The 23,858-nt window shown below is 50.3% G+C and overlaps 1 protein-coding gene across 3 annotated transcripts in view; it reads left to right on the plus strand.

Annotated features, from left to right (window-relative positions):
• LOC140380581 (unconventional myosin-VI-like) overlaps positions 1-23,858 on the plus strand; it is a 153,439-nt gene that overhangs the window by 68,741 nt on the left and 60,840 nt on the right. For all 3 annotated transcript variants that reach the window (XM_072464446.1, XM_072464447.1, XM_072464448.1), the window contains 2 exons: positions 812-942; positions 14,011-14,088. In XM_072464446.1, coding sequence (XP_072320547.1) covers positions 812-942; positions 14,011-14,088 — 209 coding nt within the window. The remainder of the gene's footprint in view (positions 1-811; positions 943-14,010; positions 14,089-23,858) is intronic.

Below are 23,858 nucleotides of genomic sequence, written 5' to 3' on the forward strand. Positions count from 1 at the left end.
ATACTCCGCCCTAGTGTCGTTGTTGTTGTTGGTGTAATACCTCATTCGTCCAGGAGGGCGCCATTGTAGAAGAGATTCAGCTGTATCATCTGGACTTTGGACTCTCATCCGAGAGGAACTCCAGATGATACAGCTGTTTGTTTGTATGTTTGTTCATGTTGTTGTTGTTGTTGTCCTCAGGGATGGTGTATGTATGTTTGTTCATGTTGTTGTTTGTTCATGTTGTTGTTGTTGTTGTCCACAGGGATGGTCTATGTATGTTTGTTCATGTTGTTGTTGTTTGTTCATGTTGTTGTTGTTTGTTCATATTGTTGTTGTCCTCAGGGATGGTGTATGTATGTTTGTTCATGTTGTTGTTGTTGTTGTCCTCAGGGATGGTGTATGTATGTTTGTTCATGTTGTTGTTGTTGTCCTCAGGGATGGTGTATGTATGTTTGTTCATGTTGTTGTTGTTGTCCTCAGGGATGGTGTATGTATGTTTGTTCATGTTGTTGTTTGTTCATGTTGTTGTTGTTTGTTCATGTTGTTGTTGTTGTTGTCCTCAGGGATGGTGTATGTATGTTTGTTCATGTTGTTGTTTGTTCATGTTGTTGTTTGTTCATGTTGTTGTTGTTGTTGTCCTCAGGGATGGTGTATGTATGTTTGTTCATGTTGTTGTTTGTTCATGTTGTTGTTGTTGTTGTCCTCAGGGATGGTGTATGTATGTTTGTTCATGTTGTTGTTTGTTCATGTTGTTGTTGTTCTCAGGGATGGTGTATGTATGTTTGTTCATGTTGTTGTTTGTTCATGTTGTTGTTGTTGTTGTCCTCAGGGATGGTGTCAGTGCTGGACCTCATGCAGGGCGGGTTTCCCTCTCGAGCTCCTTTTCATGAACTCTACAACTTGTACCAGAAATACATGCCCCCGAAACTGACCCGACTGGACCCTCGACTCTTCTGCAAGGTACACACACCTACACACACACCTACACACACACCTACACACACCTACACACACCTACACACACACCTACACACACACCTACACACACCTACACACACACCTACACACACTCCTACACACACACCTACACACACACCTACACACACACCTACACACACACCTACACACACACCTACACACACTCCTACACACACACCTACACACACCTACACACACACCTACACACACTCCTACACACACACCTACACACACACCTACACACACACCTACACACACACCTACACACACTCCTACACACACCTACACACACTCCTACACACACACCTACACACACACCTACACACACTCCTACACACACACCTACACACACACCTACACACACACCTACACACACACCTACACACACTCCTACACACACACCTACACACACACCTACACACACTCCTACACACACACCTACACACACCTACACACACACCTACACACACTCCTACACACACTCCTACACACACACCTACACACACACCTACACACACTCCTACACACACACCTACACACACACCTACACACACTCCTACACACACACCTACACACACTCCTACACACACACCTACACACACACCTACACACACTCCTACACACACACCTACACACACACCTACACACACTCCTACACACACACCTACACACACACCTACACACACACCTACACACACTCCTACACACACACCTACACACACACCTACACACACTCCTACACACACACCTACACACACTCCTACACACACTCCTACACACACACCTACACACACTCCTACACACACACCTACACACACTCCTACACACACTCCTACACACACACCTACACACACACCTACACACACTCCTACACACACACCTACACACACATCTACCCACACACCTACACACACCTACACACACCTACACACACACCTACACACACACACCTACACACACACCTACACACACTCCTACACACACACTTACACACACTCCTACACACACACCTACACACACACACACCTACACACACACCTACACACACTCCTACACACACACCTACACACACACCTACACACACATCTACACACACACCTACACACACCTACACACACACCTACACACACTCCTACACACACACTTACACACACTCCTACACACACACACACCTACACACACACCTACACACACCTACACACACACACACCTACACACACACCTACACACACTCCTACACACACACTTACACACACTCCTACACACACACACACCTACACACACACCTACACACACCTACACACACACACACCTACACACACACCTACACACACTTCTACACACACACCTACACACACCTACACACACACACCTACGCACACACCTACACACACCTATATGCTCCTACACACACACACACACACACACACTTACACACTCCTACACACACACTTACACACACCTACACACTCCTACACACACATCTCTACACACACACACACACACACACACACCTACACCTCTACACACACACACCTACACACACACCACGTCTCATGGTCTCATGGTCACATGGTCTCATGTTCTCATGTTCTCATGGTCACATGATCTCATAGTCTCATGTTCTCATGGTCACATGATCTCATGGTCTCATGGTCTCATGTTGTCATGGTCTCATGTTGTCATGGTCACATGGTCTCATGTTCTCATGGTCACATGGTCTCATGTTGTCATGGTCTCATGATCTCATGATCTCATGGTCTCATGGTCACATGGTCTCATGTTGTCATGGTCTCATGGTCTCATGGTCTCATGTTCTCATGTTGTCATGGTCTCATGTTCTCATGTTCTCATGGTCACATGGTCTCATGTTCTCATGTTGTCATGGTCACATGATCTCATGGTCACATGATCTCATGATCTCATGGTCTCATGGTCACATGGTCACATGGTCTCATGTTGTCATGGTCTCATGGTCTCATGTTGTCATGGTCTCATGGTCTCATGTTCTCATGGTCACATGGTCTCATGTTCTCATGTTGTCATGGTCTCATGATCACATGTTCTCATAGTCTCATGGTCACATGATCTCATGATCTCATGGTCTCATGGTCTCATGTTGTCATGGTCTCATGGTCTCATGGTCTCATGTTGTCATGGTCTCATGTTGTCATGGTCTCATGTTGTCATGGTCACATGGTCTCATGTTGTCATGTTGTCATGTTGTCATGGTCTCATGGTCTCATGTTGTCATGGTCTCATGTTGTCATGGTCACATGGTCTCATGTTGTCATGGTCTCATGATCACATGTTCTCATAGTCTCATGTTCTCATGGTCACATGATCTCATGATCTCATGGTCTCATGGTCACATGGTCTCATGTTGTCATGGTCTCATGGTCTCATGGTCTCATGGTCTCATGGTCTCATGGTCTCATGTTGTCATGGTCTCATGTTCTCATGGTCACATGGTCTCATGTTGTCATGGTCTCATGATCACATGTTCTCATAGTCTCATGTTCTCATGTTCTCATGGTCACATGATCTCATGATCTCATGGTCTCATGGTCACATGGTCTCATGTTGTCATGGTCTCATGGTCTCATGGTCTCATGGTCTCATGTTCTCATGGTCTCATGGTCTCATGTTGTCATGTTCTCATGGTCTCATGGTCTCATGGTCTCATGTTGTCATGGTCTCATGGTCTCATGTTCTCATGTTCTCATGTTCTCATGGTCACATGTTCACATGTTCTCATGGTCTCATGTTCTCATGGTCTCATGTTGTCATGGTCTCATGTTGTCATGTTGTCATGGTCTCATGTTGTCATGTTGTCATGGTCTCATGTTGTCATGTTCTCATGGTCTCATGGTCTCATGTTCTCATGGTCTCATGGTCTCATGTTCTCATGGTCTCATGTTCTCATGGTCTCATGTTCTCATGGTCATGTTGTCATGGTATCATGGTCTCATGTTCTCATGGTCTCATGTTCTCATGGTCTCATGTTGTCATGGTCTCATGTTGTCATGGTCTCATGGTCTCATGTTCTCATGGTCTCATGTTCTCATGGTCTCATGTTGTCATGGTCTCATGTTGTCATGGTCTCATGTTGTCATGGTCTCATGTTCTCATGTTCTCATGGTCTCATGTTCTCATGTTCTCATGGTCTCATGTTCACATGTTGTCATGGTCTCATGTTCTCATGGTCTCATGGTCTCATGGTCTCATGTTCTCATGGTCTCATGTTCTCATGGTCTCATGTTGTCATCGTCTCATGTTCTCATGGTCTCATGTTCTCATGGTGTCATGTTGTCATGGTCTCATGTTGTCAGGGTCTCATGTTCTCATGGTCTCATGTTCTCATGGTCTCATGGTCTCATGTTCTCATGGTCTCATGTTGTCATCGTCTCATGTTCTCATGGTCTCATGTTCTCATGGTCTCATGTTGTCATGGTCTCATGGTCTCATGTTGTCATGGTCTCATGTTGTCATGGTCTCATGTTGTCATGGTCTCATGTTGTCATGGTCTCATGTTCTCATGGTCTCATGTTCTCATGGTCTCATGGTCTCATGGTCTCATGTTGTCATCGTCTCATGGTCTCATGGTCTCATGTTGTCATGGTCTCATGTTGTCATGGTCTCATGTTGTCATGGTCTCATGGTCACATGGTCTCATGTTCTCATGGTCACATGGTCTCATGTTCTCATGGTCTCATGGTCACATGTTCTCAGTCTCATGTTCTCATGGTCACATGATCTCATGGTCTCATGTTCTCATGGTCACATGGTCTCATGTTGTCATGGTCTCATGGTCTCATGGTCTCATGGTCTCATGTTGTCATGGTCTCATGGTCACATGGTCTCATGGTCTCATGATCTCATGATCTCATGATCTCATGGTCTCATGGTCTCATGGTCTCATGTTCTCATGGTCTCATGTTCTCATGTTGTCATGTTGTCATGTTGTCATGGTCTCATGGTCTCATGGTCTCATGGTCTCATGTTGTCATGGTCTCATGGTCACATGGTCTCATGTTGTCATGGTCACATGGTCTCATGTTATCATGGTCTCATGTTCTCATGTTCTCATGGTCACATGGTCTCATGTTGTCATGGTCTCATGTTGTCATGGTCTCATGGTCACATGTAGTCATGGTCTCATGGTCACATGGTCTCATGTTGTCATGGTCTCATGTTCTCATGGTCTCATGTTCTCATGGTCTCATGTTCTCATGTTCTCATGGTCTCATGGTCACATGTTGTCATGGTCTCATGGTCACATGGTCTCATGTTTTCATGGTCACATGGTCTCATGTTGTCATGTTGTCATGGTCACATGGTCTCATGGTCTCATGGTCACATGGTCTCATGTTGTCATGGTCTCATGGTCACGGTCTCATGGTCACATGGTCTCATGGTCTCATGTTGTCATGGTCACATGGTCTCATGGTCTCATGTTGTCATGGTCTCATGTTGTCATGGTCTCATGTTGTCATGGTCTCATGTTGTCATGGTCTCATGGTCTCATGTTGTCATGTTCACATGGTCACATGGTCTCATGTTGTCATGGTCTCATGGTCTCATGTTGTCATGGTCACATGGTCTCATGTTGTCATGGTCACATGGTCTCATGTTGTCATGGTCACATGGTCTCATGTTGTCATGGTCACATGGTCTCATGTTGTCATGATCTCATGGTCACATGTTCTCATGGTCTCATGGTCACATGGTCTCATGTTGTCATGGTCACATGGTCTCATGTTGTCATGGTCTCATGGTCACATGGTCTCATGGTCTCATTGTCTCATGTTGTCATGGTCTCATGGTCTCATGGTCAAATGGTCTCATGGTCACATGGTCTCATGGTCTCATGTTGTCATGGTCACATGGTCTCATGGTCTCATGTTGTCATGGTCAAATGGTCTCATGGTCACATGGTCTCATGTTCTCATGGTCACATGGTCTCATGTTGTCATGGTCTCATGGTCTCATGTTGTCATGGTCACATGGTCTCATGTTGTCATGGTCACATGGTCTCATGTTGTCATGGTCACATGGTCTCATGTTGTCATGGTCACATGGTCTCATGTTCTCATGGTCTCATGTTGTCATGATCTCATGGTCACATGGTCTCATGTTGTCATGGTCTCATGGTCTCATGGTCTCATGGTCTCATGGTCTCATGTTGTCATGGTCACATGGTCTCATGGTCTCATGTTGTCATGGTCTCATGTTGTCATGGTCTCATGTTGTCATGGTCTCATGGTCACATGGTCTCATGGTCTCATGTTGTCATGGTCTCATGTTGTCATGGTCACATGGTCTCATGGTCACATGGTCTCATGTTCTCATGGTCACATGGTCTCATGTTGTCATGGTCTCATGGTCTCATGTTGTCATGGTCACATGGTCTCATGTTGTCATGGTCACATGGTCTCATGTTATGGTCACATGGTCTCATGTTGTCATGGTCACATGGTCTCATGTTCTCATGGTCTCATGTTGTCATGATCTCATGGTCACATGTTCTCATGGTCTCATGGTCTCATGGTCTCATGTTCTCATGGTCACATGGTCTCATGTTGTCATGGTCTCATGGTCTCATGTTGTCATGGTCACATGGTCTCATGTTGTCATGGTCACATGGTCTCATGTTATGGTCACATGGTCTCATGTTGTCATGGTCACATGGTCTCATGGTCTCATGTTGTCTTGGTCTCATGGTCACAGGTTCTCATGTTCTCATGGTCTCATGTTCTCATGGTCACATGGTCTCATGTTGTCATGGTCTCATGGTCTCATGTTGTCATGGTCACATGGTCTCATGTTGTCATGGTCACATGGTCTCATGTTATGGTCACATGGTCTCATGTTGTCATGATCTCATGGTCACATGGTCTCATGGTCTCATGGTCTCATGGTCTCATGTTGTCATGGTCACATGGTCTCATGGTCTCATGTTGTCATGGTCTCATGTTGTCATGGTCTCATGGTCTCATGTTGTCATGGTCTCATGTTGTCATGGTCACATGGTCTCATGGTCACATGTTCTCATGGTCTCATGGTCTCATGTTGTCATGTTGTCATGGTCTCATGTTGTCATGGTCTCATGGTCACATGGTCTCATGTTGTCATGGTCACATGGTCTCATGGTCTCATGTTGTCATGGTCTCATGGTCTCATGTTGTCATGGTCTCATGGTCTCATGGTCTCATGTTGTCACGGTCACATGGTCTCAAGTTGTCATGTTCTCATGGTCTCATGTTGTCATGGTCTCATGGTCTCATGTTGTCATGGTCACATGGTCTCATGTTGTCATGGTCTCATGGTCTCATGGTCTCATGTTCTCATGGTCACATGGTCTCATGTTGTCATGGTCACATGGTCTCATGTTGTCATGGTCTCATGGTCTCATGTTCTCATGTTCTCATGGTCACATGGTCTCATGTTGTCATGGTCACATGGTCTCATGTTGTCATGGTCTCATGGTCTCATGTTGTCATGGTCACATGGTCTCATGTTGTCATGGTCTCATGGTCTCATGGTCTCATGTTCTCATGGTCTCATGGTCTCATGGTCTCATGTTCTCATGGTCACATGGTCTCATGTTGTCATGGTCACATGGTCTCATGTTGTCATGGTCTCATGGTCTCATGTTGTCATGGTCACATGGTCTCATGTTGTCATGGTCACATGGTCTCATGTTGTCATGGTCTCATGGTCTCATGGTCTCATGTTCTCATGGTCACATGGTCTCATGTTGTCATGGTCACATGGTCTCATGTTGTCATGGTCACATGGTCTCATGTTGTCATGGTCTCATGTTGTCATGGTCACATGGTCTCATGTTATGGTCACATGGTCTCATGTTGTCATGGTCACATGGTCTCATGTTCTCATGGTCTCATGTTGTCATGATCTCATGGTCACATGTTCTCATGGTCTCATGGTCTCATGTTCTCATGGTCACATGGTCTCATGTTGTCATGGTCTCATGGTCTCATGTTGTCATGGTCACATGGTCTCATGTTGTCATGGTCACATGGTCTCATGTTATGGTCACATGGTCTCATGTTGTCATGGTCACATGTTCTCATGGTCTCATGGTCTCATGTTGTCATGATCTCATGGTCACATGGTCTCATGGTCTCATGGTCTCATGTTGTCATGGTCACATGGTCTCATGGTCTCATGTTGTCATGGTCTCATGTTGTCATGGTCTCATGGTCTCATGTTGTCATGGTCTCATGTTGTCATGGTCACATGGTCTCATGGTCACATGTTCTCATGGTCTCATGGTCTCATGTTGTCATGGTCTCATGTTGTCATGGTCTCATGGTCACATGGTCTCATGTTGTCATGGTCACATGGTCTCATGGTCTCATGTTGTCATGGTCTCATGGTCTCATGTTGTCATGGTCTCATGGTCACATGGTCTCATGGTCTCATGTTGTCATGGTCTCATGTTGTCATGGTCTCATGGTCTCATGTTGTCACGGTCACATGGTCTCAAGTTGTCATGTTCTCATGGTCTCATGTTGTCATGGTCACATGGTCTCATGTTGTCATGGTCTCATGTTCTCATGTTCTCATGGTCACATGGTCTCATGTTGTCATGGTCACATGGTCTCATGTTGTCATGGTCACATGGTCTCATGTTGTCATGGTCTCATGGTCTCATGTTCTCATGGTCACATGGTCTCATGTTGTCATGGTCACATGGTCTCATGTTGTCATGGTCTCATGGTCTCATGTTGTCATGGTCACATGGTCTCATGTTGTCATGGTCTCATGGTCTCATGGTCTCATGGTCTCATGTTCTCATGGTCTCATGGTCTCATGGTCACATGGTCTCATGTTGTCATGGTCACATGGTCTCATGGTCTCATGTTGTCATGGTCTCATGTTCTCATGGTCACATGGTCTCATGTTGTCATGGTCACATGGTCTCATGTTGTCATGGTCACATGGTCTCATGTTGTCATGGTCACATGGTCTCATGTTGTCATGGTCACATGGTCTCATGTTGTCATGGTCACATGGTCTCATGTTGTCATGGTCACATGGTCTCATGTTGTCATGGTCACATGGTCTCATGTTGTCATGGTCACATGGTCTCATGTTGTCATGGTCACATGGTCTCATGTTGTCATGGTCACATGGTCTCATGTTCTCATGGTCTCATGTTCTCATGGTCTCATGGTCTCATGTTCTCATGGTCTCATGTTGTCATCGTCTCATGTTCTCATGGTCTCATGTTCTCATGGTCTCATGTTGTCATGGTCTCATGGTCTCATGTTGTCATGGTCTCATGTTGTCATGGTCTCATGTTGTCATGGTCTCATGTTGTCATGGTCTCATGTTCTCATGGTCTCATGTTCTCATGGTCTCATGGTCTCATGGTCTCATGTTGTCATCGTCTCATGGTCTCATGGTCTCATGTTGTCATGGTCTCATGTTGTCATGGTCTCATGTTGTCATGGTCTCATGGTCACATGGTCTCATGTTCTCATGGTCACATGGTCTCATGTTCTCATGGTCTCATGGTCACATGTTCTCAGTCTCATGTTATCATGGTCACATGATCTCATGGTCTCATGTTCTCATGGTCACATGGTCTCATGTTGTCATGGTCTCATGGTCTCATGGTCTCATGGTCTCATGGTCTCATGTTGTCATTGTCTCATGTTCTCATGGTCTCATGTTCTCATGGTCTCATGTTGTCATGGTCTCATGGTCACATGGTCTCATGGTCTCATGGTCACATGATCTCATGATCTCATGATCTCATGGTCTCATGGTCTCATGGTCTCATGGTCTCATGTTCTCATGGTCTCATGTTCTCATGTTGTCATGTTGTCATGTTGTCATGGTCTCATGGTCTCATGGTCTCATGGTCTCATGTTGTCATGGTCTCATGGTCACATGGTCTCATGTTGTCATGGTCACATGGTCTCATGTTATCATGGTCTCATGTTCTCATGTTCTCATGGTCACATGGTCTCATGTTGTCATGGTCTCATGTTGTCATGGTCTCATGGTCACATGTAGTCATGGTCTCATGGTCACATGGTCTCATGTTGTCATGGTCTCATGTTCTCATGGTCTCATGTTCTCATGGTCTCATGTTCTCATGTTCTCATGGTCTCATGGTCACATGTTGTCATGGTCTCATGGTCACATGGTCTCATGTTTTCATGGTCACATGGTCTCATGTTGTCATGTTGTCATGGTCACATGGTCTCATGGTCTCATGGTCACATGGTCTCATGTTGTCATGGTCTCATGGTCACGGTCTCATGGTCACATGGTCTCATGGTCTCATGTTGTCATGGTCACATGGTCTCATGGTCTCATGTTGTCATGGTCTCATGTTGTCATGGTCTCATGTTGTCATGGTCTCATGTTGTCATGGTCTCATGGTCTCATGTTGTCATGTTCACATGGTCACATGGTCTCATGTTGTCATGGTCTCATGGTCTCATGTTGTCATGGTCACATGGTCTCATGTTGTCATGGTCACATGGTCTCATGTTGTCATGGTCACATGGTCTCATGTTGTCATGGTCACATGGTCTCATGTTGTCATGATCTCATGGTCACATGTTCTCATGGTCTCATGGTCACATGGTCTCATGTTGTCATGGTCACATGGTCTCATGTTGTCATGGTCTCATGGTCACATGGTCTCATGGTCTCATTGTCTCATGTTGTCATGGTCTCATGGTCTCATGGTCAAATGGTCTCATGGTCACATGGTCTCATGGTCTCATGTTGTCATGGTCACATGGTCTCATGGTCTCATGTTGTCATGGTCAAATGGTCTCATGGTCACATGGTCTCATGTTCTCATGGTCACATGGTCTCATGTTGTCATGGTCTCATGGTCTCATGTTGTCATGGTCACATGGTCTCATGTTGTCATGGTCACATGGTCTCATGTTGTCATGGTCACATGGTCTCATGTTGTCATGGTCACATGGTCTCATGTTCTCATGGTCTCATGTTGTCATGATCTCATGGTCACATGGTCTCATGTTGTCATGGTCTCATGGTCTCATGGTCTCATGGTCTCATGGTCTCATGTTGTCATGGTCACATGGTCTCATGGTCTCATGTTGTCATGGTCTCATGTTGTCATGGTCTCATGTTGTCATGGTCTCATGGTCACATGGTCTCATGGTCTCATGTTGTCATGGTCTCATGTTGTCATGGTCACATGGTCTCATGGTCACATGGTCTCATGTTCTCATGGTCACATGGTCTCATGTTGTCATGGTCTCATGGTCTCATGTTGTCATGGTCACATGGTCTCATGTTGTCATGGTCACATGGTCTCATGTTATGGTCACATGGTCTCATGTTGTCATGGTCACATGGTCTCATGTTCTCATGGTCTCATGTTGTCATGATCTCATGGTCACATGTTCTCATGGTCTCATGGTCTCATGGTCTCATGTTCTCATGGTCACATGGTCTCATGTTGTCATGGTCTCATGGTCTCATGTTGTCATGGTCACATGGTCTCATGTTGTCATGGTCACATGGTCTCATGTTATGGTCACATGGTCTCATGTTGTCATGGTCACATGGTCTCATGGTCTCATGTTGTCTTGGTCTCATGGTCACAGGTTCTCATGTTCTCATGGTCTCATGTTGTCATGATCTCATGGTCACATGGTCTCATGGTCTCATGGTCTCATGGTCTCATGTTGTCATGGTCACATGGTCTCATGGTCTCATGTTGTCATGGTCTCATGTTGTCATGGTCTCATGGTCTCATGTTGTCATGGTCTCATGTTGTCATGGTCACATGGTCTCATGGTCACATGTTCTCATGGTCTCATGGTCTCATGTTGTCATGTTGTCATGGTCTCTTGTTGTCATGGTCTCATGGTCACATGGTCTCATGTTGTCATGGTCACATGGTCTCATGGTCTCATGTTGTCATGGTCTCATGGTCTCATGTTGTCATGGTCTCATGGTCTCATGGTCTCATGTTGTCACGGTCACATGGTCTCAAGTTGTCATGTTCTCATGGTCTCATGTTGTCATGGTCTCATGGTCTCATGTTGTCATGGTCACATGGTCTCATGTTGTCATGGTCTCATGGTCTCATGGTCTCATGTTCTCATGGTCACATGGTCTCATGTTGTCATGGTCACATGGTCTCATGTTGTCATGGTCTCATGGTCTCATGTTCTCATGTTCTCATGGTCACATGGTCTCATGTTGTCATGGTCACATGGTCTCATGTTGTCATGGTCTCATGGTCTCATGTTGTCATGGTCACATGGTCTCATGTTGTCATGGTCTCATGGTCTCATGGTCTCATGGTCTCATGTTCTCATGGTCTCATGGTCTCATGGTCTCATGTTCTCATGGTCACATGGTCTCATGTTGTCATGGTCACATGGTCTCATGTTGTCATGGTCTCATGGTCTCATGTTGTCATGGTCACATGGTCTCATGTTGTCATGGTCACATGGTCTCATGTTGTCATGGTCTCATGGTCTCATGTTCTCATGGTCACATGGTCTCATGTTGTCATGGTCACATGGTCTCATGTTGTCATGGTCACATGGTCTCATGTTGTCATGGTCTCATGTTGTCATGGTCACATGGTCTCATGTTATGGTCACATGGTCTCATGTTGTCATGGTCACATGGTCTCATGTTCTCATGGTCTCATGTTGTCATGATCTCATGGTCACATGTTCTCATGGTCTCATGGTCTCATGTTCTCATGGTCACATGGTCTCATGTTGTCATGGTCTCATGGTCTCATGTTGTCATGGTCACATGGTCTCATGTTGTCATGGTCACATGGTCTCATGTTATGGTCACATGGTCTCATGTTGTCATGGTCACATGTTCTCATGGTCTCATGGTCTCATGTTGTCATGATCTCATGGTCACATGGTCTCATGGTCTCATGGTCTCATGTTGTCATGGTCACATGGTCTCATGGTCTCATGTTGTCATGGTCTCATGTTGTCATGGTCTCATGGTCTCATGTTGTCATGGTCTCATGTTGTCATGGTCACATGGTCTCATGGTCACATGTTCTCATGGTCTCATGGTCTCATGTTGTCATGGTCTCATGTTGTCATGGTCTCATGGTCACATGGTCTCATGTTGTCATGGTCACATGGTCTCATGGTCTCATGTTGTCATGGTCTCATGGTCTCATGTTGTCATGGTCTCATGGTCACATGGTCTCATGGTCTCATGTTGTCATGGTCTCATGTTGTCATGGTCTCATGGTCTCATGTTGTCACGGTCACATGGTCTCAAGTTGTCATGTTCTCATGGTCTCATGTTGTCATGGTCACATGGTCTCATGTTGTCATGGTCTCATGTTCTCATGTTCTCATGGTCACATGGTCTCATGTTGTCATGGTCACATGGTCTCATGTTGTCATGGTCACATGGTCTCATGTTGTCATGGTCTCATGGTCTCATGTTCTCATGGTCACATGGTCTCATGTTGTCATGGTCACATGGTCTCATGTTGTCATGGTCTCATGGTCTCATGTTGTCATGGTCACATGGTCTCATGTTGTCATGGTCTCATGGTCTCATGGTCTCATGGTCTCATGTTCTCATGGTCTCATGGTCTCATGGTCACATGGTCTCATGTTGTCATGGTCACATGGTCTCATGGTCTCATGTTGTCATGGTCTCATGTTCTCATGGTCACATGGTCTCATGTTGTCATGGTCACATGGTCTCATGTTGTCATGGTCACATGGTCTCATGTTGTCATGGTCACATGGTCTCATGTTGTCATGGTCACATGGTCTCATGTTGTCATGGTCACATGGTCTCATGTTGTCATGGTCACATGGTCTCATGTTGTCATGGTCACATGGTCTCATGTTGTCATGGTCACATGGTCTCATGTTGTCATGGTCACATGGTCTCATGTTCTCATGGTCACATGGTCTCATGTTCACTCTTCATTCTCTGGACTCTGTGGATATTATTTCTTTTATGACGGTTTAAACGTCACTTTTCTCTTTCTTTAGTAACGTTTCTTTTCTTCAGGCGCTTTTCAAAGCTCTGGGTCTGAACGAGAACGACTTCAAGTTTGGACTGACCAGAGTCTTCTTCCGCCCAGGAAAGGTCAGAGCACACACTCACTGCACACTCACTGCACGCACACTGCACGCACACTGCACGCACACACTGCACGCACACACTGCACGCACACTGCACGCACACTGCACGCACACTGCACACACACTGCACGCACACTGCACGCACACTGCACGCACACTGCACGCACACTGCCCACACACACTGCACGCACACTGCACGCACACTGCCCACACACACTGCACGCACACTGCACGCACACTGCACGCACACTGCACGCACACTGCCCGCACACACTGCCCACACACACTGCACGCACACTGCACACACTCTGCCCGCACACACTTCCCGCACACACTGCACGCACACTGCAGTGTTCTCTCTCAGGTCTTCCTTAGGTCTTCCTCAGGTCTTCCTCAGGTCTTCCTCTGGGCTCCCTCAGGTCTTCCTCTGGGCTCCCTCAGGTCTTCCTCTGGGCTCCCTCAGGTCTTCTTCTTCTGGGCTCCCTCAGGTCTTCCTCTGGGCTCCCTCAGGTCTTCCTCTGGGCTCCCTCAGGTCTTCTTCTTCTGGGCTCCATCAGGTCTTCCTCTGGTCTTCCTCAGGTCTTCATCTGGGCTCCCTCAGGTCTTCTTCTTCTGGGCTCCATCAGGTCTTCCTCTGGTCTTCCTCAGGTCTTCCTCAGGGCTCCCTCAGGTCTTCCTCAGGTCTTCCTCAGGTCTTCCTCTGGTCTTCCTCTGGTCTCCCTCAGGTCTTCCTCAGGTCTTCCTCAGGTCTTCCTCTGGGCTCCCTCAGGTCTTCCTCAGGTCTTCCTCTGGTCTTCCTCTGGTCTTCCTCAGGTCTTCCTCTGGGCTCCCTCAGGTCTTCCTCTGGGCTCCCTCAGGTCTTCCTCTGGTCTCCCTCAGGTCTTCCTCAGGTCTTCCTCTGGTCTTCCTCAGGTCTTCCTCTGGTCTTCCTCAGGTCTTCCTCTGGTCTTCCTCTGGTCTTCCTCAGGTCTTCCTCTGGGCTCCCTCAGGTCTTCCTCTGGTCTTCCTCTGGTCTTCCTCAGGTCTTCCTCTGGGCTCCCTCAGGTCTTCCTCAGGTCTTCCTCAGGTCTTCCTCAGGTCTTCCTCTGGGCTCCCTCAGGTCTTCCTCTGGGCTCCCTCAGGTCTTCCTCTGGTCTCCCTCAGGTCTTCCTCAGGTCTTCCTCTGGTCTTCCTCAGGTCTTCCTCAGGTCTTCCTCAGGTCTTCCTCTGGTCTTCCTCAGGTCTTCCTCTGGGCTCCCTCAGGTCTTCCTCAGGTCTTCCTCTGGTCTTCCTCTGGTCTTCCTCAGGTCTTCCTCTGGGCTCCCTCAGGTCTTCCTCAGGTCTTCCTCAGGTCTTCCTCTGGGCTCCCTCAGGTCTTCCTCTGGGCTCCCTCAGGTCTTCCTCTGGTCTCCCTCAGGTCTTCCTCAGGTCTTCCTCTGGTCTTCCTCAGGTCTTCCTCTGGGCTCCCTCAGGTCTTCCTCTGGTCTTCCTCAGGTCTTCCTCTGGGCTCCCTCAGGTCTTCCTCAGGTCTTCCTCAGGTCTTCCTCAGGTCTTCCTCTGGGCTCCCTCAGGTCTTCCTCTGGGCTCCCTCAGGTCTTCCTCTGGTCTCCCTCAGGTCTTCCTCAGGTCTTCCTCTGGTCTTCCTCAGGTCTTCCTCTGGGCTCCCTCAGGTCTTCCTCAGGTCTTCCTCTGGTCTTCCTCTGGTCTTCCTCAGGTCTTCCTCTGGGCTCCCTCAGGTCTTCCTCAGGTCTTCCTCTGGGCTCCCTCAGGTCTTCCTCAGGTCTTCCTCTGGTCTTCCTCAGGTCTTCCTCAGGTCTTCCTCAGGTCTTCCTCTGGTCTTCCTCAGGTCTTCCTCTGGGCTCCCTCAGGTCTTCCTCAGGTCTTCCTCTGGTCTTCCTCTGGTCTTCCTCAGGTCTTCCTCTGGGCTCCCTCAGGTCTTCCTCAGGTCTTCCTCAGGTCTTCCTCTGGGCTCCCTCAGGTCTTCCTCTGGGCTCCCTCAGGTCTTCCTCTGGTCTCCCTCAGGTCTTCCTCAGGTCTTCCTCTGGTCTTCCTCAGGTCTTCCTCTGGGCTCCCTCAGGTCTTCCTCTGGTCTTCCTCAGGTCTTCCTCTGGGCTCCCTCAGGTCTTCCTCAGGTCTTCCTCAGGTCTTCCTCAGGTCTTCCTCTGGGCTCCCTCAGGTCTTCCTCTGGGCTCCCTCAGGTCTTCCTCTGGTCTCCCTCAGGTCTTCCTCAGGTCTTCCTCTGGTCTTCCTCAGGTCTTCCTCTGGGCTCCCTCAGGTCTTCCTCAGGTCTTCCTCAGGTCTTCCTCAGGTCTTCCTCTGGACTCTGCTTTAGTCTCACATTTGTCTCTGTTCAAATATTGGTTTAAAAGATGAGAAGCTGCGGCTCTCGCTCTCCCCAGACGCTTCCTCCTCTGAGTCTTGTCTTTATTCCACTTCCACTATTTACAGCTCTTTTATTGCATTTAAACTTGACTTTTGATTCATTTAGTTTAGAAACACAAAGTGTCAAACTCTTTTACTGCTGCACTTTCTGTGAAACTGGAGCAGGTTTGTTTTTAAAGCCTCGTTCTGAATTATTTACACCTTTGGACCTTTTCACACTTTAGAACTCTTAAACAAGCAGGAGGCCTGACTCTAGCACCAGCAGGAGTCCTGACTCTAGCACCAGCAGGAGGCCTGACTCTAGCACCAGCAGGAGTCCTGACTCTGGCACCAGCAGGAGGCCTGACTCTAGCACCAGCAGGAGTCCTGACTCTGGCACCAGCAGGAGTCCTGACTCTAGCACCAGCAGGAGTCCTGACTCTGGCACCAGCAGGAGTCCTGACTCTGGCACCAGCAGGAGTCCTGACTCTGGCACCAGCAGGAGTCCTGACTCTGGCACCAGCAGGAGTCCTGACTCTAGCACCAGCAGGAGTCCTGACTCTGGCACCAGCAGGAGTCCTGACTCTGGCACCAGCAGGAGTCCTGACTCTGGCACCAGCAGGAGTCCTGACTCTGGCACCAGCAGGAGTCCTGACTCTGGCACCAGCAGGAGTCCTGACTCTGGCACCAGCAGGAGTCCTGACTCTGGCACCAGCAGGAGTCCTGACTCTGGCACCAGCAGGAGTCCTGACTCTGGCACCAGCAGGAGTCCTGACTCTAGCACCAGCAGGAGTCCTGACTCTAGCACCAGCAGGAGTCCTGACTCTAGCACCAGCAGGAGTCCTGACTCTGGCACCAGCAGGAGTCCTGACTCTGGCACCAGCAGGAGTCCTGACTCTGGCACCAGCAGGAGTCCTGACTCTGGCACCAGCAGGAGTCCTGACTCTGGCACCAGCAGGAGTCCTGACTCTGGCACCAGCAGGAGTCCTGACTCTGGCACCAGCAGGAGTCCTGACTCTGGCACCCGCAGGAGTCCTGACTCTGGCACCAGCAGGAGTCCTGACTCTGGCACCAGCAGGAGTCCTGACTCTGGCACCAGCAGGAGTCCTGACTCTGGCACCCGCAGGAGTCCTGACTCTGGCACCCGCAGGAGTCCTGACTCTGGCACCAGCAGGAGTCCTGACTCTGGCACCCGCAGGAGTCCTGACTCTGGCACCAGCAGGAGTCCTGACTCTGGCACCAGCAGGAGTCCTGACTCTGGCACCAGCAGGAGTCCTGACTCTGGCACCAGCAGGAGTCCTGACTCTGGCACCAGCAGGAGTCCTGACTCTGGCACCCGCAGGAGTCCTGACTCTGGCACCAGCAGGAGTCCTGACTCTGGCACCAGCAGGAGTCCTGACTCTGGCACCAGCAGGAGTCCTGACTCTGGCACCAGCAGGAGTCCTGACTCTAGCACCAGCAGGAGTCCTGACTCTAGCACCAGCAGGAGTCCTGACTCTGGCACCAGCAGGAGTCCTGACTCTGGCACCAGCAGGAGTCCTGACTCTGGCACCCGCAGGAGTCCTGACTCTGGCACCAGCAGGAGTCCTGACTCTGGCACCAGCAGGAGTCCTGACTCTGGCACCAGCAGGAGTCCTGACTCTGGCACCCGCAGGAGTCCTGACTCTGGCACCCGCAGGAGTCCTGACTCTGGCACCAGCAGGAGTCCTGACTCTGGCACCAGCAGGAGTCCTGACTCTGGCACCAGCAGGAGTCCTGACTCTGGCACCCGCAGGAGTCCTGACTCTGGCACCAGCAGGAGTCCTGACTCTGGCACCAGCAGGAGTCCTGACTCTGGCACCAGCAGGAGTCCTGACTCTGGCACCAGCAGGAGTCCTGACTCTAGCACCAGCAGGAGTCCTGACTCTGGCACCAGCAGGAGTCCTGACTCTGGCACCAGCAGGAGTCCTGACTCTGGCACCAGCAGGAGTCCTGACTCTGGCACCAGCAGGAGTCCTGACTCTGGCACCAGCAGGAGTCCTGACTCTGGCACCAGCAGGAGTCCTGACTCTGGCACCAGCAGGAGTCCTGACTCTGGCACCAGCAGGAGTCCGGACTCTGGCACCCGCAGGAGTCCTGACTCTGGCACCAGCAGGAGTCCTGACTCTGGCACCAGCAGGAGTCCTGACTCTGGCACCAGCAGGAGTCCTGACTCTGGCACCCGCAGGAGTCCTGACTCTGGCACCCGCAGGAGTCCTGACTCTGGCACCCGCAGGAGTCCTGACTCTGGCACCAGCAGGAGTCCTGACTCTGGCACCAGCAGGAGTCCTGACTCTGGCACCAGCAGGAGTCCTGACTCTGGCACCAGCAGGAGTCCTGACTCTGGCACCAGCAGGAGTCCTGACTCTGGCACCAGCAGGAGTCCTGACTCTGGCACCCGCAGGAGTCCTGACTCTGGCACCCGCAGGAGTCCTGACTCTGGCACCAGCAGGAGTCCTGACTCTGGCACCAGCAGGAGTCCTGACTCTGGCACCAGCAGGAGTCCTGACTCTGGCACCAGCAGGAGTCCTGACTCTAGCACCAGCAGGAGTCCTGACTCTGGCACCAGCAGGAGTCCTGACTCTGGCACCAGCAGGAGTCCTGACTCTGGCACCAGCAGGAGTCCTGACTCTGGCACCCGCAGGAGTCCTGACTCTGGCACCAGCAGGAGTCCTGACTCTGGCACCAGCAGGAGTCCTGACTCTGGCACCCGCAGGAGTCCTGACTCTGGCACCCGCAGGAGTCCTGACTCTGGCACCAGCAGGAGTCCTGACTCTGGCACCAGCAGGAGTCCTGACTCTGGCACCAGCAGGAGTCCTGACTCTGGCACCCGCAGGAGTCCTGACTCTGGCACCCGCAGGAGTCCTGACTCTGGCACCAGCAGGAGTCCTGACTCTGGCACCAGCAGGAGTCCTGACTCTGGCACCAGCAGGAGTCCTGACTCTGGCACCCGCAGGAGTCCTGACTCTGGCACCAGCAGGAGTCCTGACTCTGGCACCAGCAGGAGGCCTGACTCTGGCACCAGCAGGAGTCCTGACTCTGGCACCAGCAGGAGTCCTGACTCTGGCACCCGCAGGAGTCCTGACTCTGGCACCAGCAGGAGTCCTGACTCTGGCACCCGCAGGAGTCCTGACTCTGGCACCAGCAGGAGTCCTGACTCTGGCACCCGCAGGAGTCCTGACTCTGGCACCAGCAGGAGTCCTGACTCTGGCACCAGCAGGAGTCCTGACTCTGGCACCAGCAGGAGTCCACCGAAACGTCACCAAACGCCTCTGAAACGTCACCAAACGCCTCTGAAACGTCACCAAACGCCTCTGAAACGTCACCAAACGCCTCTGAAACGTCACCAAACGCCACCAAAACGTCACCAAACGCCTCTGAAACGTCACCAAACGCCACCGAAACGTCACCAAACGCCTCTGAAACGTCACCAAACGCCTCTGAAACGTCACCAAACGCCTCTAAAACGTCACCAAACGCCACCGAAACGTCACCAAACGCCTCTGAAACGTCACCAAACGCCACCGAAACGTCACCAAACGCCTCTGAAACGTCACCAAACGCCACCGAAACGTCACCAAACGCCTCTGAAACGTCACCAAACGCCTCTGAAACGTCACCAAACGCCTCTGAAACGTCACCAAACGCCACCGAAACGTCACCAAACGCCTCTGAAACGTCACCAAACGCCTCTGAAACGTCACCAAACGCCTCTGAAACGTCACCAAACGCCACCGAAACGTCACCAAACGCCTCTGAAACGTCACCAAACGCCACTGAAACGTCACCAAACGCCTCTGAAACGTCACCAAACGCCTCTGAAACGTCACCAAACGCCACCGAAACGTCACCAAACGCCACCGAAACGTCACCAAACGCCTCTGAAACGTCACCAAACGCCTCTGAAACGTCACCAAACGCCTCTGAAACGTCACCAAACGCCTCTGAAACGTCACCAAACGCCTCTGAAACGTCACCAAACGCCTCTGAAACGTCTCCAAATGCCACAGAAACGTCACCAAACGCCACCGAAACATCGCCAAACGAAACGTCACCAAACGCCTCTGAAACATCACCAAACGCCTCTGAAACGTCACCAAACGCCACCGAAACGTCACCAAACGCCTCTGAAACGTCACCAAACGCCTCTGAAACGTCACCAAACGCCTCTGAAACGTCACCAAACGCCACCGAAACGTCACCAAACGCCGCCGAAACGTCACCAAACGACACCGAAACGTCACCAAACGCCTCTGAAACGTCACCAAACGCCTCTGAAACGTCACCAAACGCCTCTGAAACGTCACCAAACGCCTCTAAAACGTCACCAAACGCCACCGAAACGTCACCAAACGCCTCTGAAACGTCACCAAACGCCACCGAAACGTCACCAAACGCCTCTGAAACGTCACCAAACGCCACCGAAACGTCACCAAACGCCTCTGAAACGTCACCAAACGCCTCTGAAACGTCACCAAACGCCTCTGAAACGTCACCAAACGCCACCGAAACGTCACCAAACGCCTCTGAAACGTCACCAAACGCCTCTGAAACGTCACCAAACGCCTCTGAAACGTCACCAAACGCCTCTGAAACGTCACCAAACGCCACCAAAACGTCACCAAACGCCTCTGAAACGTCACCAAACGCCACCGAAACGTCACCAAACGCCTCTGAAACGTCACCAAACGCCTCTGAAACGTCACCAAACGCCTCTGAAACGTCACCAAACGCCACCGAAACGTCACCAAACGCCTCTGAAACGTCACCAAACGCCACCGAAACGTCACCAAACGCCACCGAAACGTCACCAAACGCCTCTGAAACGTCACCAAACGCCTCTGAAACGTCACCAAACGCCTCTGAAACGTCACCAAACGCCTCTGAAACGTCACCAAACGCCTCTGAAACGTCACCAAACGCCACCGAAACGTCACCAAACGCCTCTGAAACGTCACCAAACGCCACCGAAACGTCACCAAACGCCTCTGAAACGTCACCAGACGCCACCGAAACGTCACCAAACGCCTCTGAAACGTCACCAAACGCCTCTAAAACGTCACCAAACGCCACCGAAACGTCACCAAACGCCTCTGAAACGTCACCAAACGCCACCGAAACGTCACCAAACGCCTCTGAAACGTCACCAAACGCCACCGAAACGTCACCAAACGCCTCTGAAACGTCACCAAACGCCTCTGAAACGTCACCAAACGCCTCTGAAACGTCACCAAACGCCTCTGAAACGTCACCAAACGCCTCTGAAACGTCACCAAACGCCACCGAAACGTCACCAAACGCCTCTGAAACGTCACCAAACGCCACCGAAACGTCACCAAACGCCTCTGAAACGTCACCAAACGCCACTGAAACGTCACCAAACGCCTCTGAAACGTCACCAAACGCCTCTGAAACGTCACCAAACGCCACCGAAACGTCACCAAACGCCTCCGAAACGTCACCAAACGCCTCTGAAACGTCACCAAACGCCTCTGAAACGTCACCAAACGCCACCGAAACGTCACCAAACGCCTCTGAAACGTCACCAAACGCCACCGAAACGTCACCAAACGCCTCTGAAACGTCACCAAACGCCACCGAAACGTCACCAAACGCCACCGAAACGTCACCAAACGCCACCGAAACGTCACCAAACGCCTCTGAAACGTCACCAAACGCCTCTGAAACGTCTCCAAATGCCACAGAAACGTCACCAAACGCCACCGAAACATCGCCAAACGAAACGTCACCAAACGCCTCTGAAACATCACCAAACGCCTCTGAAACGTCACCAAACGCCACCGAAACGTCACCAAACGCCTCTGAAACGTCACCAAACGCCTCTGAAACGTCACCAAACGCCTCTGAAACGTCACCAAACGCCACCGAAACGTCACCAAACGCCTCTGAAACGTCACAAAACGCCACCGAAACGTCACCAAACGCCTCTGAAACGTCACCAAACGCCACCGAAACGTCACCAAACGCCTCTGAAACGTCACCAAACGCCTCTAAAACGCCACCGAAACGTCACCAAACGCCTCTGAAACGTCACCAAACGCCACCGAAACGTCACCAAACGCCTCTGAAACGTCACCAAACGCCACCGAAACGTCACCAAACGCCTCTGAAACGTCACCAAACGCCTCTGAAACGTCACCAAACGCCTCTGAAACGTCACCAAACGCCTCTGAAACGTCACCAAACGCCACCGAAACGTCACCAAACGCCTCTGAAACGTCACCAAACGCCACTGAAACGTCACCAAACGCCTCTGAAACGTCACCAAACGCCTCTGAAACGTCACCAAACGCCACCGAAACGTCACCAAACGCCACCGAAACGTCACCAAACGCCTCTGAAACGTCACCAAACGCCTCTGAAACGTCACCAAACGCCTCTGAAACGTCACCAAACGCCTCTGAAACGTCACCAAACGCCTCTGAAACGTCTCCAAATGCCACAGAAACGTCACCAAACGCCACCGAAACATCGCCAAACGAAACGTCACCAAACGCCTCTGAAACATCACCAAACGCCTCTGAAACGTCACCAAACGCCACCGAAACGTCACCAAACGCCTCTGAAACGTCACCAAACGCCTCTGAAACGTCACCAAACGCCTCTGAAACGTCACCAAACGCCACCGAAACGTCACCAAACGCCGCCGAAACGTCACCAAACGACACCGAAACGTCACCAAACGCCTCTGAAACGTCACCAAACGCCTCTGAAACGTCACCAAACGCCTCTGAAACGTCACCAAACGCCTCTAAAACGTCACCAAACGCCACCGAAACGTCACCAAACGCCTCTGAAACGTCACCAAACGCCACCGAAACGTCACCAAACGCCTCTGAAACGTCACCAAACGCCACCGAAACGTCACCAAACGCCTCTGAAACGTCACCAAACGCCTCTGAAACGTCACCAAACGCCTCTGAAACGTCACCAAACGCCACCGAAACGTCACCAAACGCCTCTGAAACGTCACCAAACGCCTCTGAAACGTCACCAAACGCCTCTGAAACGTCACCAAACGCCTCTGAAACGTCACCAAACGCCACCAAAACGTCACCAAACGCCTCTGAAACGTCACCAAACGCCACCGAAACGTCACCAAACGCCTCTGAAACGTCACCAAACGCCTCTGAAACGTCACCAAACGCCTCTGAAACGTCACCAAACGCCACCGAAACGTCACCAAACGCCTCTGAAACGTCACCAAACGCCACCGAAACGTCACCAAACGCCACCGAAACGTCACCAAACGCCTCTGAAACGTCACCAAACGCCTCTGAAACGTCACCAAACGCCTCTGAAACGTCACCAAACGCCTCTGAAACGTCACCAAACGCCTCTGAAACGTCACCAAACGCCACCGAAACGTCACCAAACGCCTCTGAAACGTCACCA

The sequence above is a fragment of the Eucyclogobius newberryi genome, unplaced genomic scaffold (genome assembly GCF_026437365.1).
Source record: "Eucyclogobius newberryi isolate DKJ021-1_F unplaced genomic scaffold, fEucNew1.0.hap1 SCAF_49, whole genome shotgun sequence".
NCBI classification, from domain to species: domain Eukaryota; kingdom Metazoa; phylum Chordata; class Actinopteri; order Gobiiformes; family Gobiidae; genus Eucyclogobius; species Eucyclogobius newberryi.